The sequence below is a fragment of the Borostomias antarcticus genome (assembly GCF_949987555.1).
Source record: "Borostomias antarcticus genome assembly, chromosome: 7".
NCBI classification, from domain to species: Eukaryota; Metazoa; Chordata; class Actinopteri; order Stomiiformes; family Stomiidae; genus Borostomias; species Borostomias antarcticus.
This window is the reverse complement of record NC_140240.1, coordinates 27067830-27088252: the sequence shown is the minus strand read 5'-3', so window position 1 is coordinate 27088252 and position 20423 is coordinate 27067830. Positions and strand designations below refer to the sequence as shown.

At 46.2% G+C, this 20423-nt stretch overlaps 3 protein-coding genes across 3 annotated transcripts; all 3 read left to right on the top strand.

Moving 5' to 3' along the window:
- gga3a (golgi associated, gamma adaptin ear containing, ARF binding protein 3a) lies at positions 1-11697 on the top strand (the record flags this gene model as incomplete). Its single annotated transcript, XM_084440455.1, has 17 exons — positions 1-40; positions 604-688; positions 877-952; positions 1064-1162; positions 1274-1397; positions 1495-1598; positions 2344-2424; positions 3460-3597; positions 3817-3898; positions 4000-4128; positions 4971-5192; positions 5292-5383; positions 5836-6185; positions 7419-7690; positions 7996-8165; positions 10018-10128; positions 10362-11697. 17 exons carry the CDS (start codon positions 1-3, stop codon positions 10470-10472), a joined length of 2286 nt encoding a protein of 761 aa, XP_084296581.1. The 3' UTR covers positions 10473-11697.
- A 168-nt stretch (positions 11698-11865) lies between these two features.
- Positions 11866-13988, top strand: sumo2a (small ubiquitin like modifier 2a). The gene is made up of 4 exons (XM_084441272.1): positions 11866-11955; positions 12520-12651; positions 12746-12817; positions 13159-13988. The coding sequence occupies exons 1-4, from the start codon at positions 11935-11937 to the stop codon at positions 13222-13224; spliced, it is 291 nt and encodes a 96-aa protein (XP_084297398.1). The 5' UTR covers positions 11866-11934; the 3' UTR covers positions 13225-13988.
- A 445-nt stretch (positions 13989-14433) lies between these two features.
- On the top strand, positions 14434-20174 carry jpt1a (Jupiter microtubule associated homolog 1a; the record flags this gene model as incomplete). Its single annotated transcript, XM_084441192.1, has 5 exons — positions 14434-14538; positions 15855-15997; positions 19502-19602; positions 19707-19734; positions 20035-20174. Exons 1-5 carry the CDS (start codon positions 14483-14485, stop codon positions 20172-20174), a joined length of 468 nt encoding a protein of 155 aa, XP_084297318.1. The 5' UTR covers positions 14434-14482.
- Positions 20175-20423: the final 249 nt, after the last annotated feature.

Below are 20423 nucleotides of genomic sequence, written 5' to 3'. Positions count from 1 at the left end.
ATGGCGGATACGGAAGGAGAGTCGCTGGAGTCGTGGCTCAGTAAGTACACGCTATTAAACTTGCTATTTATATTTGGACACAGTTTAACAGATTGGCATTGCACGTGCTTACTGCTGGGAACGTGTTGAATATAATATGTGACAATTACCACAAATGTTCATGTGCAGTTGTCTGTATTTCCCAATGTTGATAGCCTTTTTAGCTAACAGTTAGCCAGCTAGCTAATGGTAAACCTAGCTAATTATGATACAGCTGCAGCTGGCTAACAAGCAAGCTATCTTATTTGTGCAAGTAAATAGAAAGTGACAACTTTCTATTTAGGTGGTTCACCTGCACACGTTCACCGGCATAGCGTTTAGAAAAATAAAAGTCCATGCTTTTTTGGCTTGATGTTCCGTTAACGTTAGATTTGGTATAAAGATGACACACCCGTTTCTGTAGCCAGATCTAATAATCATGGTTTGATTAAACAAAAAAACACTATTTATATTTTTATGTTTGGTTTCTTACTTGAATAGATATCAAACATTTGTCAAGTACGCACTAAACTTGCAACCTGCAACTACCAACTCACAGGTAGACATGTACTCCTCCTTTCACAGATAAAGCCACGAATCCCTCCAACAGACAGGAGGACTGGGAGTATATAATCGGATTCTGTGACCAAATCAATAAAGAGCTGGAAGGGTATGGACCAGACAATGGATATTTATGTTGTTCTGCCTTAATCTCTGCATGTCATCAAGGATCAGATGTCAGACTGGTTCCGTTTCCTCTGTGTTATTGGACTGCTAGTGATCTAATTCTGATCGATGGGACGGGCTTAAAATGTGGCCCTCTAATTCCAAGGTTTGTTGTTTTTTCTTCATTCTCAGCCCACAGATCTCCGTGAGATTGTTAGCTCATAAGATCCAGTCCCCGCAAGAATGGGAGGCGATGCAGGCGTTGACGGTATGGAACCTGCTGTTCCCCCTCAAGGCAGCTCAAAAGAGAGAACATGATGCTTAACTCTTGTCACTTGATTCACGGAGCTCGTCTTGAACTTTGACCCTTCGGTTGCAGGTTCTAGAAGCTTGCATGAAGAACTGCGGGAGAAGGTTTCATAACGAAGTGGGGAAATTTCGCTTTTTGAACGAACTTATCAAAGTCGTTTCGCCTAAAGTAAGTCGACATCAGAAACTCGTTATGGCCCGAGAACATTTCGGCCTCCATTTCGGTTAGATGTTTCTCTTCCCCCTGTTAAATTCCACCCAACCCTTTTGCCTCACCCAGTACCTAGGTGACAGAGTGTCTGAGGGAGTGAAGGCGAAAGTGGTAGAGATGATCTTTAGCTGGACAGTCTCTCTACCAGACGAGGTGAAGATCAGCGAAGCTTACCAGATGCTGAAGAGGCAGGGTGAGTTGTAACAGTAAAAAAAAAAAAAAAAATCAAATTCAGTCAATGGTGGAAATTTCCATAAACGTTTGAAGATTTTTTTTCTTCCCCCTCTCAGGCGTTGTCACAGTAGACCCGGAGATCTCTCCTGATAAAACCCTGATGCCGTCGCCTCCCACACGCCCCAAGAACCCAGTATTTGACAACGAGGAGAAGAGCAAGGTAAAAGTGTGAATGCAGAGGAGAGCGAGGGAGTTTTTTCGTGTGTGATCATGCATGGACAGTCTAGAGACACCCTTCATGGACATGGCAGTTCTGTATTCCCATTCAGAAACACTTAAAAGACCTTGTCCTAGTAGAGGTGCGTTTGTAAGCTGAACACTGACGATGTCCGGAGAATAACAGATGCAACGCTGTATTTTCTGTCCGCGCCCTTGGCTCACAGAGACACCGGGACAAATGGGGGTCGGGGTGTGTTTGCTTTACTGAGCTCCCAGAGTTCATCTATGATTCAAGCTGTTTTCTCAAGGCCCGGGATCACGGAATTGCCCGCTGTGGCTGGGTCTCATGCTGTGGGAACTGGACTGGACTGTGGGACACTGGACTGGACTATGGGAAACTGGACTGGACTGTGGGAAACTGGACTGGACTGTGGGAAACTAGACTGGACTGTGGGAAACTGGACTGGACTCTGGGAAACTGGACTGGACTGTGGGAAACTAGACTGGACTGTGGGAAACTGGACTGGACTGTGGGACACTGGACTGTAGGAAACTGGACTGGACTGTGGGAAACTGGACTGGACTGTGGGACACTGGACTGAACTGTGGGAAACTAGACTGGACTGTGGGAAACTGGACTGGACAGTGGGACACTGGACTGGACTCTGGGACACTGGACTGGACTGTGGGACACTGGACTGGACTGTGGGACACTGACGGAACCCTCTCCACCTCCTTCTCTGCAGCAACTAGCCGAGCTGCTGAAGAGCAAAAAGCCTGAAGATCTGCAGGAGGCCAATCGTCTCATCAAGAACATGGTCAAGGAAGTGAGGCTGAGCATCAACACACACACACACACACACACACACACACACACACACACACACACACAATCACATCACAAGTTCACAACCAAAACTCAATAGCAGTAGTTATATTTTAAAACAGTACATTCCCCTCACCCACCTACCAGCCACTAGCTCCTTTTCAGAAGTGTTCAGATAGCTATTTCCTTGTCTAAACAAACCTCCTGTGTAAATGTTAGTTTTTACTAGCTCACATACTAAATGTTAGCTCACGCAGTGTGCCCCAGGCAGGGTTTAAAGGACAATGCTAGTTTGACAACCTGGACCTTATTTACGACATATTATAAGACGTTTGACTCACTGAGATCACTTTGGTGTAGTTCGGAGGCCTGTAGAAGAAATTTAAAATCCAGCGCGAGCCAGTATATCCATGTAATGGTGGTGGTGGGGGCAACGAGAATGCAGCTTCTAAAAATCTATTTTCTGCCGCGAAACGGTTGTTTTCATCAATCTGTCTTGATGAATCGCTAGTTGTGCTTACATAGAGAGCATAGGCCTGTTGTGGTATTTCACATGCCTCTGTAATATGATCTTTAGAAACGTCTTTAGACACGAAATAGCTTCCTCACTTGCTCCAGCACGCATGCGCACAGTGTGCTGGAGCAACGATTGCGCGCTGTGCGCATTAGTGCTGGAGCAAGTGAGGAAGCTATTTCGTTTCGAAAGACGTTTCTAAAGATCATGGCATGTGAAAACCACAACAGTTATGCTCTATTTAAGCACAACTAGCGATTCATCAAGACAGATTGATGAAAACAACCGTTTCGCGGCAGAAAATAGATTTTTAGAAGCTGCATTCTCGTTGCCCCCACCACCGCCATTACATGGATATACTGGCTCGCGCTGGATTTTAAATTTCTTCTACAGGCCTCCGAACTACACCAAAGTGATCTCGGTGAGTGAAACGTCTTATAATATATCGTAAATAAGGTCCAGGTTGTAAAAAACGAGCATTGTCCTTTAAGGCTGCTGTTGTTGTTGTGGTGGTTAACTCAGGACGAGGTGAGGAATCAGAGGGCCTCAAAGCGCTACAGCACCCTGGAGGAGGTCACCAACAGCGTCAAGCTCCTCGGCGAGATGCTGAGTCACTTCAGCAGAGAGGAGTCCACCGACGGAGACAAGGAGCTCATCAGGGTCGGTCTCCGTTTTATGTCGACTCGTTGTTTTTTTTCTCACACCCGAGGACCCGACCCTTTTTATATTCAGTGGGTCCGTAGTTGAGTTAATGACTTATCATAGAGTAACAGTGACTCCTCTATTGCTTTTGATTATTTCCACGTACAGCTCCTCGTCTCGACGTGCTATGAATACAAATGCGACTACTACTTCTGTTTATTTGTGTTGTTTACACAGGAGCTATATGGCGACTGTGACAAACTCAGACAGACAGTATTCAAGCTGGCCACTGAGACTGAGGATAACGACAGCAGCTTGGGTAAGAAGCCCCGCCCCCAGCGCCCCTCTGCCTTGATGTCATTGGGCAAATCGATTGGACTCCTCCCTGTCTGACCTTTAAGATTCTTGTCTCCCCTCCAGGAGACATCCTGCAGGCCAGCGATGACCTCTCCCGCGTCATCAACGCTTATAAGAGCACCGTGGAGGGTCAGACTATCAATGGGGAGACGGAGCCACTCGGACTGGCGACCTCACAAAGTAAACACGGTCGTTCTCAGATGTCTGCACGCTGTATATTTAATTAAATTAATGTTGTCAGTGTGCCATCCACAGATTAATCCCATTCTGATCTATTGCATGCGTTCCATTTGGCTCGTGAAGTCATGATTCACGCGATACCACTCGCAGTTTGTTTGTTTTTTTAAAGATATTTTTTAGGGCTTTAATGTTATAGGACAGTGTAGAGAGACAGGAAATGTGGGAGAGAGAGAGGGGATGACATGCGGCACAGGACCCGAGCCGGGAATCGAACCTGGGTCCGCCGCGCGAAGGACTAGCCTTCATATGGTGCGCGCCTTACCTGGTAAGCTACCCAGGTGCCTCACCACCGGCAGTTTTAACCAGACTTGTTTTCTCGGCTCGTGAACTCATACCACTCGCCCCTACCCCAGTTAGCTCTGGAAGTTGTGAACAAGATGGCAGCTCCCTGTGTAACTAAGTGAAACTTTAGTAATACAGTTTCATTAGCATTTCTGTCTTATTTGTGTCTCATTAAATCAGTCGTACACACAGTATGTTATGTAACTGTTATCTGAGGACATGTCTGCAACCTCTTTTGTATGCGCAAAATACCGCGTAGTGCGTTGTCATCTACTGGTTTGGCAAACAAAGCTAGCTAACGTCCATCTTTGTTCCGAGCTGTTGTTGTTGTCTACTGTAACGCGGTTACCTCATGGGTGACGTCGTTCTCCGTCTCTCCCACCTCCCTGTTTCCCAGACGAATGGAACGCAGCATAAATCACGTGTCACTAATACGCCTGGAAGTGAATCATACCTACGTACGTTATTCGATTTATTCCATCGATTCTCGCCTCTTCCTTCCGACCGGACAGGCGGCCGCTCGGAGATTCTGATCGACCTGGCTGGCCTGGACCTGCAGAGTCCGCCCCCGACGTGGCAGCGGTCGACCCCGGAGCCTAGCCTGCCCATCCCGGCCGACCTGCTCTACGGCTCCGCCTCTGCACCGCCACCGCCGCCCCCCTCGGCCGAGCGCCGCCGCCCCAGGGAGCCCTCCGCGGCGCTGTGCCTGCTCGACGAGGAGCTCGTCTCTTTAGGTGAGCCCGCGGGACCGGTCAGACAGTGGTCACTCAGCCGAGCGGGTGACCGGAGGCACGGACGTTGACCGCGTACGTACTGTTCGTTTTGTTTTCCAGGCCTGGACGACCCCGCGCCCCCCGCTCTGAGCGGAGCGACTGCAGACGTGCCAAAAGACCACTTTTTCAACTGTACGTTGGTGTCGTTAGAGGTAGGCGCATTTTTTCAGCGTGCGCCAGGTCAATATTTCAAGGGGTTGGGTTATAATATGAGGAAAAGGATTTCTGTAGCTCCCAACACTTTATTTGAGCAACGTTTCAAACACACTGGTTGTTCTTCAGGCAAATTGGGTTATAATACCGCATGCGCTTTGCCAGGCTACGTCGTCTCCTCAGGTTCTAATCTAAACGGAGGGTGACGGCGGTGCTCTCTCTCTCTCTCTCTCTCTCTCTCTGTCTCTGTCTCTCTGTCTCTCTCTCTCTGTCTCTCTCTCTGTCTCCCTCTCCCTCCCTCCCTCTCTCTCTCTCCCTCCCTCCCTCCCTCTCCCTCCCTCCCTCCCTCCCTCCCTCCCTCCCTCCCTCCCTCCCTCCCTCCCTCCCTCCCTCCCTCCCTCCCTCTCTCTCTGTCTCTCTCGCTCTGTCTCTGTCTCTCTCTCTCTCTCAGGCGCCCAACCCAGTCTCGGACCTCCTCTATGGCGCCCCGATCCCGGCGCCATTCTACTCCTCGGCGCCGTTCTCCTCACCGGATTCCGCAAACTCCCATTCGAAGACAGCCGCCGCCTCGGCCTGCTACCCACAATCCTCGGGTGTGGAGTCCTTCCCTTTCGCCCCGCCCACGTTCGCCGCGGCTCCGCCGGCCGCGTCGCCGGTCTTTACTGTCGCCGACCCCGTCGTCTGCCTGCAGGCGTCCGGTGCGACCTCCGTCCCCGGCGGCGCCCTGTCTGCCTCGGCCTCCCTGGACCACAGCAGCAGTCTGCAGGACCTGGCCATGCTGGACCTGGGGAACCCCAGGAGGTACCCACGCGCCTGCTGCCTTCCTGTCTGCTTACAGTTCCATGTGGATGTCTTTTGTCGAGAATGATCTTGTACATTTCCCCTAACTAACTGTGTCTGATGTCATATTGCTTGACGTGAAATCTCTTCAAGATTTCATTTATTGGCCATGTACAATATAAGGTACATAAATCAAATCAAACTTTATTTGTATAGCACATTTTATACACAGTGTGCTTTACAGAGAGCAATGGGGTGGTGGACATAGATCCGCCCCTACATTGTCCAGAGGGAAGCAAAGAACCAGTTCACCCAAGGCCACATACTAGGAATTTGTCTAGGGTTATGGCTAGGGCTGGGTTTAAAAAATCGATTAATCGATTCTGAATCAAATGATTCAGAATCGATTCATGAATCCCAAAATCGAACAGGTTTTAGTAACACTAACTGAATCGATATTGAATCGAATTGAATCGTGATAATCGATTCCCAACCTTGGACCATTCGACTCGATACTCAGCCCTAGTAATGGCGTACGCTGATACAGACGACATAGTACAGGGTACAGGACAGCGCAAAGACATGATAGTGCAGATACACATACAGTGCAAACAAAACAGTGCATTGTACAAAATCATTATCAGAGATGTGCTTGCCCAGTTTCACATGCTGCTTCCTGTCTGTGGAGAGGTCGGCATCCCTGCTGGGGGTGGGGCCGGGTTGATGTGGCTGATGGGATTGGGGTGCTGGGGGGGCCTGTTGTTTTTCAAACCTGCAGTGGAACTCGAGTCGTCAGTGGCCTGGGGGGGATCTCGGTTTGTAGTTTGTGATCATAACCGTCTGAGAAGAGAGTGGCATTGTTTAACCTCCCTCACTATCTTGCTGAACCTGTACTTGGCCTCTTTGGCCCTTACCTCTTATGTACTTCCTCATTCTCCAGCCTTAACTGCCTGAGTCAGTCTGGCTGTGAACCCGGGCTTGTCGTCGTCGCATTTAATCTTGGCGCGGGCTGGAATGCACACGTTCTCAACCAAGCTGATGTGCGACGAGTTGACAAAGACGCAGTGTCTGCGTGGTCGTCTTGGTTGTCGCCAGCTTCAGTGTCTGTGCAGTCAACATAGCCCTGAGCATGACCAGCCCGTTCTAGCCTATGTGACGTGGTTGGGTTTCAATTAGTTGTCTCTCTGCTCTTTTGAATATGAGTGTTTGTTTACTCGTTCTTGTTTACTTGTGTGTCTGTCGCCATGTCAACAGCATGCCCGGTCTGTTGGGCTCGGACAGCTTGTTTGGGATGGGGGGTGATGCCGCGGGCGCCGCTGCCCCCTCCAGGTCCAGCCCTCTCCCCCTTGGCACAGCAGCTCCCGGAGCCCCCCTCCCTCACCCGCCCTCTGCCAAGCCCCAGGCGGACGACAGCCCCCTGCTCCGCTCCCTGTCCCCTACGCCGCCCCTGGGGAAGACCAGCCCGGCCAGGGCCCCGGAGATCTCCCTGGCCAGCGTCCACGTCCCCCTGGACTCCATCAGGCCGAGTGAGTACCGAGGAAGTGGTGGATTCTGGGTATTGTAGATTTGGCGTGTGTCTGGGTTTAGTGTTACGGCTCAGCGCAGTAGCCGTAACCCTCTGTTCTCTCTCTCTCTCTCTCTCTGCCCTTTCTCTCTCTCTCTCTGCCCTTTCTCTTTCTCTCTCTGCCCTTTCTCTCTCTATCTCTGCCCTCTCTCTCTCTCTCTCTCTGCCCTCTCTCTCTCTCTCTCTCTCTGCCCTCTCTCTCTGCTCTCTCTCTCTCTCTCTTTCTCTCTCTCTCTGCCCTCTCTCTCTCCGTGTGTGACTGCGAAGGCAAAGTGTGTCCGGTGACGGCGTACGATAAAGACGGCGTCCGCGTTCTCCTGCTCTTCGCCAGCGACTGCCCCCCAGGCAGGCCTGACGTGCTGGTGATAGTGGTGTCCATGCTGAACACAGCCCCGCTGCCCGTCAGGAGCATAGTCCTGCAGGCCGCTGTTCCCAAGGTGAGGAACTCTCTCTCTCTCTCACTCACTCACTCACTCACACACTCACTCACTCACTCACTCACACACTCACACACTCACACACTCACACACTCACACACTCACACTCACACTCACACGCGCACACGATCTTGCCTGGCTGAGTGTGGAATTTTATTATAATTAAATTTATTTTTTATTTTTTATTATTTATGTGTTCTAATTTTATTCAGGAATATGTGTCAAGACCACCCTACCGCCGGTATCCTAGAACATTTTCACAGAACAGACATGAACATGAAACAAGACAAGTTAGGAGGGGTCACGTTACAAACTGTCATGTATACAGCCATTTCGCAGTGGAAGAGTTTCAAAAAGTGGAAAAACAGTTGGCCCTCTTTTCAACTAGTCCCAAAAAGATATGTTCATCAGCTGTGTGAGCCAGAAACACATGAGATAGAAATGGAAGGAGCTCACACACTGACATAAGACAAAGGGAATGTCCACACTGAGGGTAAGGATGCAAAAATAGGAGAAAAAAATACAACGAACCAGATGGTAATGGAGGAGGTGAGGATGGACTTGATGATGGAGGTGTAGAAGAGTACCATCATTGCCTTTGGCACGTTGAATTTCTTCAGCTGCCTCAGGAATTCCATCCTCTGCTGTGAGGGAGCTGATGGTCGGCTCCCACTTGAGGTCGCAGGAGATGGTTCAAAAAACATTGGAGTAGCACTCTTTTTTTTTTTGTACAGCACCATATTTTGAAAGATTGAGAATATACTTTTGCATCCTCAACCTCAGTGTAGACACTCCCTTTGTCTCATGTCAGTGTGCCAGCTCTATTTTTATCGCAGTGGAATAGTTTACCATATTTTTTACTCAAACAAGTACAAAAGATTTTTTTTAAAGCAGCTTAAGAGGCCTTCAAAATATCAAAAAAAATAACCAAAGAGCAAAAGTTAAGTGAAATATATAGTTCAAAGCAGTTGGTAAAAATGGCCTGGTGCTACTGTGTGTGTGTCTGTGTATGTGTAATTGTATTTGATTTTCTGCAATGTTTAAAACTGTTTAAATTGTGGTGGAGTGTGTGTGTGTGTGTGTGGGGGGTGAGGTTAGTGATGTAATTGCATATATTTTTGTATTCATGTAGGTGAAAGCGTGTGTATACACAGATGTTTTTAATATGGACCCCAGGAAGAATCTTTTGCCTTGGTAACCAGTAATGGAGATCCAAATAAACACTACACACACACACACACACACACACACACACACACTAGAGATGCGCGGATGGAGTTTGAGCGCACCCAAATCCGCGTGCACTCATCAATCATCCACCCGCCACCCACCTGACGTCATTATCTTCTAAAATTTAGAGACCCGCACCCAACCCGCCAAACATGAAGTTATTGTATTTACATTTAAATTATGTCCAGCTGTTCGTGCTCATTCGCTTTTCATACAGGCGCATTGTCTTGACTTAAACAATTTAAAGATTATAGGCTCGCTTTCGCAGGATCTGGGTTGACGAAGTAGTCGAGGGTATTTGAGTGAGCTGCTGGCAGGTCTTGCGCTTTCTCGCAGTTGTTATAATATAATATATATATATAATTATAGTAGTTATTAAATACGAATATAACTGACAAATCCACCCGAAATTAATCACAATGTTGATGGCCCACCCACGTGGATGTCGCGGATATACACGCAATATTCGCATCTCTAACACACACACACACACACAGTGACACTCACTGTCAAAACAGGTTCTCTTTGACACGGCACAGTACAGTAATAAAGATGATTGATGTTCCTGTCCCTTAACTAACACAATACCTCTTACCCCCCCCCACCCTCCTCCTGTTATCAGTCTATGAAGGTGAGACTCCAGCCTCCCTCGGGGACAGAACTGGCACCCTTCAGTCCCATCCAGCCCCCCGCCTCCATCACTCAGGTCATGCTGCTGGCCAATCCGCTCCAGGTACGAGTCCTGTCGCCGTGCAGAATAAACCATGGAGTGCTAGGGCTAACTTTGTGTCATGAAAATGGCCGCCTGTGCATTGTCTGTGTTCGAGTTTCCCCTGACAAGGTGATTTTCCTCATCTCCTATTATTCCGAGCTCTCTCCCCTGGTGAAGAGGATTTGCGGGAGCTGCTATGATGTTAACCAGCAGGCTAATCTGGAATGTTAGCTGAGAGTCTGTGTCTGTTTCAGGAGAAGGTCCGGATGAGATACAAGCTGACGTTCACGCTGGGAGAGCAGCAGTGCACGGAAACGGGGGAGGTGGACCAGTTCCCCCCCACAGAGAGATGGGGGGATCTATAGCCCCCCTTTCCAACCCCAAAAACGATGCCAGGATCGTGTAGCCAGCAACACATGGAGTCTATGTTCTACAGAGACTGTATTTTTTGGGGGAGGAAATCAATGTATTTGTGAATGTTTCATCCTAGTCAGTTTTTTTTTTGACGATTATTATTATGCAATTTGTTATTGTTCAGAACAATGTAAATTGCAGATTTCATTGCAACTGGCAGTTCCCACTCGGACTACTCCAAACTGACAAGTTAAAGAATTACTGCACTTTAGAATGCCATTGAGTCTTACAATGTTCAGTTGCAGAACTGCAAACACTTGGAAAATCCTTTGACTCTGTCCTGAAGATGTCAATCGATAACGGGACAGTAGTGAAAGTTGTTACATGATGTTTCTGTTTAAGATTTACCGCGTTCCTGTCCTTTTCATTTCAGTTAACAATTACTCTCCTGTGCTGTTGCGGCCATCTGAAAAAGACATTTCTACTGTACGTGATATACAGTAACTATTGAGCTACAGATGGCAGAGCATTAGTGACTTGACTACAGTGTTGACCTTCTACTGTTGTTTTAGAAGCGGTTTATGAACCTACCTGGAGTCTCTAAACATTATTTAAGGTATTGAGCCATATTTATATGACATCTACACATTTATGTAATTGGGTTATAATGTTTGGCTATGATGTGGGATTTATTCTTAATTTCTATTGCTATTATGACACTAAGGGAGGCAATGGCCTGACGAGAACTAATTTCTGTTTGAGTGATGTCATGAATGTATTGTTTTAATGGTTTTGTAAGGTGGTGGTAACCAGCTTTGTGTGCTGTTCTGGCATCACAGTGTGCTGCTGAATACTCCCCATATTTTTTCTCTCTCATCATATTCGGTGAGCAGTGAGAAACTCGTTTTTTTCAGAAGGCTACAGTGTTACTGACCATTCAGGGTTCACTTTTTTTGCCTGAACAAAACACAATTACAATCATTTTTAAATTGTATTCTTGGCAATTATATAGACGACATTATTATATGTGCAATGTTTGAAAGCCCTTGCAAGCAGGGTATAGCTACTGCCGTGTGATTGTCTGATCTGCAATATGTCCGAGTTCTGGGGCTACTAGTGTCATGGAGTTATCCAGAATTTTTGAAGGGTTTTTCATAAATTATTACTGAACTCTGTCTGTTAGAAATGAACTTATGCTCTTTATTGAAATATGTGTTAATATATTTTCAAAGATGTTCTCCGCATGAAGAATAAAGAAATTCATTTTAAAGAATTACTCGTATTTCAGTGTTGTTCTGTGGTATTTAGCTGTGTTTTTTTTTTGGTACCATCATTCAACTTTAGACTTGGGCGCTGGTAGAGATGTAACTGAACATAATGTGATCTCGCGAGATCAGGATGGTCCAGCTAGCGTAGCAGTATTGGAACTCTGCGTTCTGGCGTCACGTTAGCAGCAGCTAGCACACAGCAGCCATGGCAGACGAGAAACCCAAGGTGGGAAACGGAACGTATTTATTTCTCAAATCACTGGTCTTGTGACATGCTTGTAAGGTTTTCCTTTTAAAGATCAAATTCGTAGCTGTGTAAAGAAAGTCAACATAGCTAACGTTAGTAGCTTAGCTTGCTAGCAGCACTAAGCTAGCTGCTGGCTAACGTTAGCTAGCTAGCTGATCATTAAGGTTCTACTAAAGTGTTAACTGGCTCGCTAGATAGCTTCTCCTTGGTTAGCGAGCCAGTTAACACTCGTTATCAATTCAACCAGCTGCTAATCATTAGAATTATTATCTGGTTAGATTGGCGTTAGCTAGCTAGCACTAGCTACCTAGCAAGTTACCGGTATGGGCTAGCTAGTTAGCTAGCTAACGTCAGCCAGCAGCATTGCTAGGCTGTCTGACGTTAGAGAGACAAGTTTCTCTTGCTAACATAGCTACAGTTATTGATAGGTACTTATATGGATGATGTAGCTACCCATTGCAAATCGCAATGTACTCGAGATTTTCGTATGATTATGCTGAACCATGATAGATGCGGCTTCTGCGTTGTTTCCTTTTTGTGTAGGAGGGAGTGAAGACGGAGAACAATGAACACATCAACCTGAAGGTGGCGGGGCAGGACGGCTCAGTGGTGCAGTTCAAGATCAAAAGATACACTCCTCTCAGCAAACTCATGAAGGCATATTGTGACAGACAGGTAAAGTTAGATCGCATTGCATTAGCCCGTATGTGACTTGAACCATTTAGTGTACATTTTCTATTGCTGTTGCCAATATCATCTCTATCCACAGGGTCTGACAATGACACAAATACGCTTTAGATTTGATGGCCAACCCATCAATGAGACAGACACGCCATCACAGGTAAGTTGACAAAATGAGGCAGTTGCTCTTTCAATTTGTAAGTGGTGATTATGTATGTTACATCTTTTTAATGTTGATTGCCCCATTTCTACATGTTAAGTTGTCTTGATTTAGCTTTCTAAAGAAAGACCACTATGTCACGCATTAACCAAATCAAGCTTTATTTGTATAGCGCAACACAATGCGCTTTACAGAGAGCAATGGGGGGTGTACATAGTTCGTACCCCTACATATTCCAGAGGGAAGAAAAAAAAAAAAAACAGTTCACCCAAGGGCAAAAGTGAACCAGTTGCAAGTGAAGCTACCACCACACATCTGACCTTAGGCTTTCTTTATTGCAGTTAGAAATGGAGGATGAAGACACAATTGATGTGTTCCAGCAACAAACGGGAGGATTTCTTCACTAAAGACTGTTTCCTACCTGCAATCCCTACCTTAACTCTTTTGTTCTCCTGTTCTGAACATTGAGGATTTTCTGAAGCTTCCCCCTGACTTGCACCAATGCTGTTCAGCCTAATATTATTTCCACTGCTAAGTTATCAGTAAGGATATTGGGGGCCACACATTTTGAGCCTGATTCAGTTCAACGGGCCGAAATGTAATCAAAAGTCTTGTAAACTAATGTTTTTGGTGTGTAAATTCCTTACCTGTTATTCCACAAGTTAAACCTTTGCTAGTCTCTCTCCAGACTCTGCATACTACATAATGGAGTCTCTGCCACTTTGCCACCCAGTTCTGAGGGCATATCGAAGGGTCAAAATTGAAAGAGTGACAGGTCGTAGCAGCAAATGAGAGATGCTAGCCCAGGTTAGATGGGCGGGGCATATCTATGGGTGGGAACGCCTGATCGTGAAAGTCGTTACTGATTGGTGTCACTGGGATTCCACCGCTACCAATGAATTGCCTGGATTTGAACACCAGATTTTTGCATGAATTGTCCCAGACCCATAGAGAGAATCTGCAGCATGCAGTAACGTAGTTAGCGTAGCTTACGTAGTTAGCGTAGCTTATGTAGGGTATCGGCGAAAGAACTGTCATGGGTCTGGCGTTGAGACTAGACCTTTGCTGGTCAATAGATTTCCGTTATGTTTTCCTAAATGGATTCGTTTTTATATGTATGTTGTTGAAGTTTTGTTTGTGCTCCAATAGTCCTGCATTTAAATTGTCATATCTGTTGGGGGAAGTTATTATTGAATAAATTAATTATTTTTTTGAAAATGCGCGTGTTGTGTATGTTTGTGATTGAAAATCTGTAGTGAAGAGTGATTCTCGTGTCACTCAATTAATTACTTGACACATGCAGAATAGTTTTTTTAATCTAATGAAATAGAAAAGTGATTAATTGTTGTGCATGCATAGATGTTCATCATCTGACTTGCAAGATGCTCCTTGATTAGTATCTTTCTCCCATTTCTCCAATCAAATGCATGATTTATGAGACAGGAGCCAATCAGAAGATCAAATTATCTATGTGGGTGGGACTTAGATGATAGAAACGCCCTCTCCACGTTCAACAGTCAATTGATTAATTTTGCTTCCACCGGCTGCTGGGGTAAACGACATGAGGTGGTGAGATTTTGGTTAAAATAATAATCATAATAATAAAAACCCTCACATTTATCATATTATCTAAGCCGGTCACCACTTCAATCTTCTTTGGTGAAAATGACGACGACAACCACGTTTCAAGGGATGGATCCCGGCTCGAAAAGCAGCTCCAGGTGAATCGGTGCTCTGCAGCTTTCTATCAATGCATGCGATGCATCGCTCTGGTTTGCCTGCTAGCTAGTAGTGTAGCGCGAGCTATGTTAACTCGTAACAGACAAACAATCAAGACATTGTTTTCCTTTCGTTCTGACGAAATATTTGTTTAGTTCTTTGTGCATAGCTCGCTGGTTGGCGATAACCATCAGCAAGCTAACCACGCTAGCTATCTGCCATTGATTGCCTCCCTTTGTGAAAGTGGCTGCTTGGTTGGCCGGCTAGCTAGCTAGACATAGCTGTCTGCAGCTACCCAACATTAGTAATAAGTCACTGCCTTTGCTTATATGCTTGCGTGCACTTCAATCTTTCTAGTTGTGCGGTAACTCGTTATACACGGCACTCGGTAATGCCTGCTGGTCAGCCCACGTTATCATGAAACTTCTAGTGGTTTGGCCATGCAGCATCAACCGCTAATTTGATGGTTGGGTGGGGCCCCTACGGATCTGGACTCGCTGGTAGTGGCGGCGCTAGACACCTCCACATGGCCACCCACGAGATGGCTTTTATTGTGGACTAGCTAATGTAGTTGAGCCCATAGTCTTCGTCAAAATGTAAAAATGACTTGGTACAATCAACTATGCTAATCATAGACCCTATTTTGCCTCTGATTGGCTAGACTCACTTGATGGGGATATCCACAAGGCTGAAACAGCTGCTCTGCCTGTGACAGCTGGCGACAATGACATGCTGTGTTTTACGACCCATTGCATTGGACATAGATCCTTTACCGCCGAATGTCTATGCTAGTTGTATGGTGAAAATCGAATACGCCTAGCAAAGGACCACCTGTTTGACATTGCATTCAATGAGCAGCAATCTTACCATCCGATGTCAAGCAAGCTACTGCTTTTTAGCATTACATCTGAAATGGCAGCTTCTGTTCTTTATTCAGACACATCATCAAAAAGTTTTCCTGATGTTGAAAGTCCTGCTTATGTCGCATACTTATGTCACAATACTTTTCATTCTCTTCTAAGTCCTTTGCTAATGTTGCAGTTATTCCCTCACTACAGGAAGAGATCAGTTAAGTTATAGTCCTTCTATTAAAGGATTTCAACAAGGTAGTGGAGTGAGTTTACTAACTCGCAGTGTCACAACCTATCAAACTATTGATTGACTGGGTGTCGGTGTAACTAGTGGTACACAATAACACAGGTTTAGCTATTAGCCAACTTGGTATGGCCAGAGATTTAAGATATTTATTTTAAGCTGGTGAGAGGAATTATTCATTTTCTTTCTCTGTCTCCCTCCCTCTCTCCTTCCACTTCTACAGAGTCTTGCGTCCTCCAGGTGGAGGCTCCAACATCTCTTTCGGCACAGATGAGGAGAAACCCCCCGCCCGAAAAAACAAGATGGCCTCCAGCATCTTTGATGAGCCAGAGGACCCCCATGCTCACAGAAGGAACAACCCACCTGGTAACTAATCAATCTCTATATATGAGATGTTGAAAGATTTTTTTAATACACTGAAGCCCTGCGTTTGGTTAACTACATTAAAATTCCCCTGTAGTACTCAGTTGTTTCCCTCTGAGTTTCAAATGGGTGCTACCTACCTTGCTCTCACACACAATGTAGACTACCTTGCTCTCACACACAATGTAGACTACCTTGCTCACACACACACAATCTTGCTTGGTCATGCATACATATCCAAGTGGACAATTTATTCCCCACAATCATTAAATGGTAAATGGACTGCACTGCGCTTTTCCACCTTAGCGGCACTCAAAGCGCTTTACAATGGCCTCTCATTCACCTATTCACACACACACACACACACCAATGGCGGTAGCTGCCATGCAAGGTGCTAACCTGCTCATTGGGAGCAATTTGCGGTTAGGTGTCTTGCTCAAGGACACTTCGACATGTGGACAGTCGGAGCTGGGATTCGAACCGCTGACCCTTCGATCATTGAACAACCCGCTCTACCAACTGAGCTACAGCCAACCCTAGATATGCCATTATTGGACCTCTGTTGTTATTGACAGTTCTCTGACTGAGACCCAGCAGGACTGAACGTTGCTGACACAGTGTTCATGGGGATCTGAACAGTCTCCAGTCGTCCCCGTCAGGCCTGATGGGCAGGCTGGGTGGAGGAGCCATCAGCATCCTCAGAGGATCCCAAGGCGTCCACATCCTTCTGGGATTTACATTGACATTTCAGTAATTCTACACACTTTTCAGACACTTTTTATCCAAAGCAACTTAAAATAAGTACCTTTGTCCAGAGTGAGTGAACCGATTGTACGTCCCAGTCGTCGTCAGTAAAGCCTTTAATAGCAGCCTATAATACCTATTTCCACTAAGATTACTGCCTATAAACAGGCTTTGTAGACGCGGGACCACAGGGAAGAAACCCCCGGGGGGGTAAGCGATTGAGACCGTTCCCATCACGCCGTCTTCACATTGATTTTCTGGTGTGTCACGTTTGACATCACAAGCGCATTGGTGGAGCGAGAGTTGGAGCGAGCTGTGGCTTTTTAAGCTGGACTACTAGGTTTGGAAGTAAAGACAAAAAAAAATGTTTAAGCCATTTTCAGTTTTTGGTAAATGTTGGAAGGCTATTATCAGCCTCTAGTTTATCATGATACAAAATATTTTTATAAAACCTTGAAAGTGATTTTCCTAGGTTAGAACGTGAAAGTGAAGCCTACTTGTCAGAACATTAAAGTGAAACCTAAACTTGTCGGCAGCTGCACACGCCAACAATAAAATAAACCCACACACGATTAAATCATGAACAGATACTCAGCTGAACAGATACTCAGCTAACAAGCTGAACAACCTAGCAAGCTTACAATCTACAAGCAGGATAACAAGGTAATATGACTGTCTACTATGCAATTATCCTCCGCGGGTCTACCCAGGGGTGTGCTTACATTGCTTCCCAGTCAGCAGACACGGGACTGAATGTTGAGTGTACTCTCTTCCCAGTGAAGACAAACCCCAGATGAGGGTGTAGTTGAGTTTTTGGGTCAGTGGGAATTGGGTTTTAGAGATACCAGCAGTCACAGTAAGAATGAATAACCCCACATACATGATGTTAGGATTGGTTGGTTTGGTGGGGGCGGCAGTGTTGGCCCAGTGAATACAAACCCGGGTTGGGTTAAGGGATGTGGTGGGAGTCAGTGAAGGGTGTCGAGAAGGGGGGGTCACATGTATGGACGGGGATCACTCCTTTCCTCCTCTTCCGGGTCAGTGGGTGGTGACTGTGACTCATTGTTCTAGTCTGCGTGTCTCTTGGCCAACCTTACCTACTGGCACCCTTGTTACAGACGGATTCCTTCCGGAAAGTCCAGGGACATTCCCTTCTCCCATAGTGCACCAAAATTTTCCGTGAGAACTTTGTAGTTTCACTTTCTCTTTTATAGGTCAAATGTCTTGAAACAATGTAGGTTTTATATTTATCACAGTTAAGTGAGTGACACTCCCTCTGAGAAGGATGTTAGTGGGGGGTTTCCTGCCTGAATCCTAAGGCCCCGCCCACACTAGTCTGTTGTGTTTTGTCATCAGTTTCCATGAATTCACTTTGGGAATCATCCTTTGATGGAAAATGTAGATGACGCCAGAGTAAGGATTCGAGGTTCAGAGGAATTTAACTTTTACCGGACACTACTAGTGGTAATGAAGGCAACAAAGTCAAGTAAGCTGTCAGAAAATCTCGCTCTAAATATTCTATACATGTTCAAACGGACAGTCTGTTTTCTGACTGACTACTGTGGCCAGGGCTCGAACTTTGTAGTATTGGTTGCGTTCCTTTGTGATTTTCATCTAGGTTTCACTGGCCCTCATTTATCAATGGAGCGCAGATCCGAGCGCAGAAATGATGGTACGACAGTGTTCACGTGTGATCTATCAAACATTCGTATGCCGCCAATCCCATCGTACGAATGATCGGGCAGTGCAGATGAAAACAATCATTTAAATATCGCACCCTACATTTTGTCCTTAAGCCCCTGTAGTTTATGTAGCCTATCCCAAAACCATTGCACATTGCTGTCACTCGCCCACTCCTCTCACCTCGGCTGAACAATAGGATGTGCATAGGTCTTCTATAGAGCGTGGCATTACCGATATGACTGTCTCTTCTTAAAGTGACTGAAGCCTACCCATTGCTTTTCATTTCTTAATTTTGATTGCTAGTAATTGTCACCACTACATTGATTGCTGTAACATTAAAATTTGCTTTCATTTTAAGACTTGTAAGGCTGAATAGTCTAAGTAGGCTCAAAATGAAAGCAAAATGTATCTTACACCAAAAACCTGGAAAATACCCATTTATGTTAGGGATAATAGAAGGGACACATGGAAGAGGCCTTTACAAAATATATTTTGCCATAGGGTAGGCAGCATATTTTGAAGTGGTTAATGGGCCTATGTGGATGCGCTTAGATGCCAGTCAGAATCTGTCTCACGACAATCCTCAAACTTGCGTACACAAGCTGAGACTTGATGTGAGATTTTGGTCGCAGTCTCCGCTCATGTCGAAATTGATGGGGAAATGACTGTAAGCCCAGTTTTCTGACGTACGATCACTTAGTAAATGAGGGCCACTGTGATTAGCTCAACCATTCAGGCACAACCATACAGGGAAAGCTGTGTTTCTGTCTTCAAATCAAATCTGTTTGTCACATCGCTGTACACGAGTGTACCAGGGAGTGAACTTGTGTAGTGTTGTGACAAACATTTGATTTGAAGACGGAAACACTACCTGTCTGTTGTTGCCACATAAAAGCACGCATACAACTTTGATGACCCCTGAGTTCACGCAAGTCTCTCGGCTTATAACTCTCAACCTTGGCATGAATGGCCAAGAACGAGAAATGTGTGTTTTAAGACGTGAACGATGACGCTTAGTCACCAAAGCCCTCCCAAAGGAATGGGAATCGGGTCAGTGTAGCTTGTTCCCTGCTCTTCCAGGTGGGAAGCCGACTGGGGTTCTGTGTGGAGAATCGTCAGCGCCCCTGAGGAGAGCTGGAGGCCAGCCTGCCAGCAACCACTCTGGAGAGGCGCCCGCTGGGGTGAGATCCGCACTCAACATCAGCAGCTCTGATTGGTGGCTTACATTGGCCAAGTACAGACCATGGGCCGCCATGTTCTAATGATTGCCTTCTCCCTTCCCTAGGATGTTGAAAATGACGTAGGAGATGCTGGTGAGGACGGCCAAATCTAATCACACCTTCTTACTGTTGAGCAAATTGTCGTCATTATATTTGCTACATATTTTAATTATTTGGCTGATATTCTCATATACTGATTTATTATTTTTGTGCATGCCTGTTTGAAAAAGTGGAATAATGTGGAATAATGACATGTTGGTGTACATGGGGGAGAAGTGTGTATACGTTCAGACTTTGACGCGTTCAGGTTTGCGTGTTGAGGTTTGCGTGTTGCCTGACGTCGTGTCGACCAGACCGGTGCTGAGTTTGTTGTTGTCTTCCCGCCTTGTTCAGACAACCACGAGGAGCCTGAGGCCGCGCCGGAGCAGAGGGACGAGGCCGCCCCGTCCTCAGGGGCCGCACCGTCCGCCGCCGGCCTCCCCTCGGGCCGCAGGAACCCCCCCGGGGGCAAGTCCAGCCTCGTCCTGGGCTGACTCCCAACTGTATCCCTCCGCCACAACGACCCCCCCCCCCCCACCCAACCCTGTCTCTGAACTCCGCCATTCTCTTTTTTTTCTTCTTTCAAATGAAGAATCCCCTCGTACATTCATCTGTGAATCCGGGAATTTCCGCCTGCTGTAACCCCTTTTTTTAATTTTTCTAAGAGTTTTGTTTTTTTGACAAGCACTTTATGTATCTGATTGAAGCCTGACCCTGTGGTGCACGAGGCCTGCTGGAGAAGG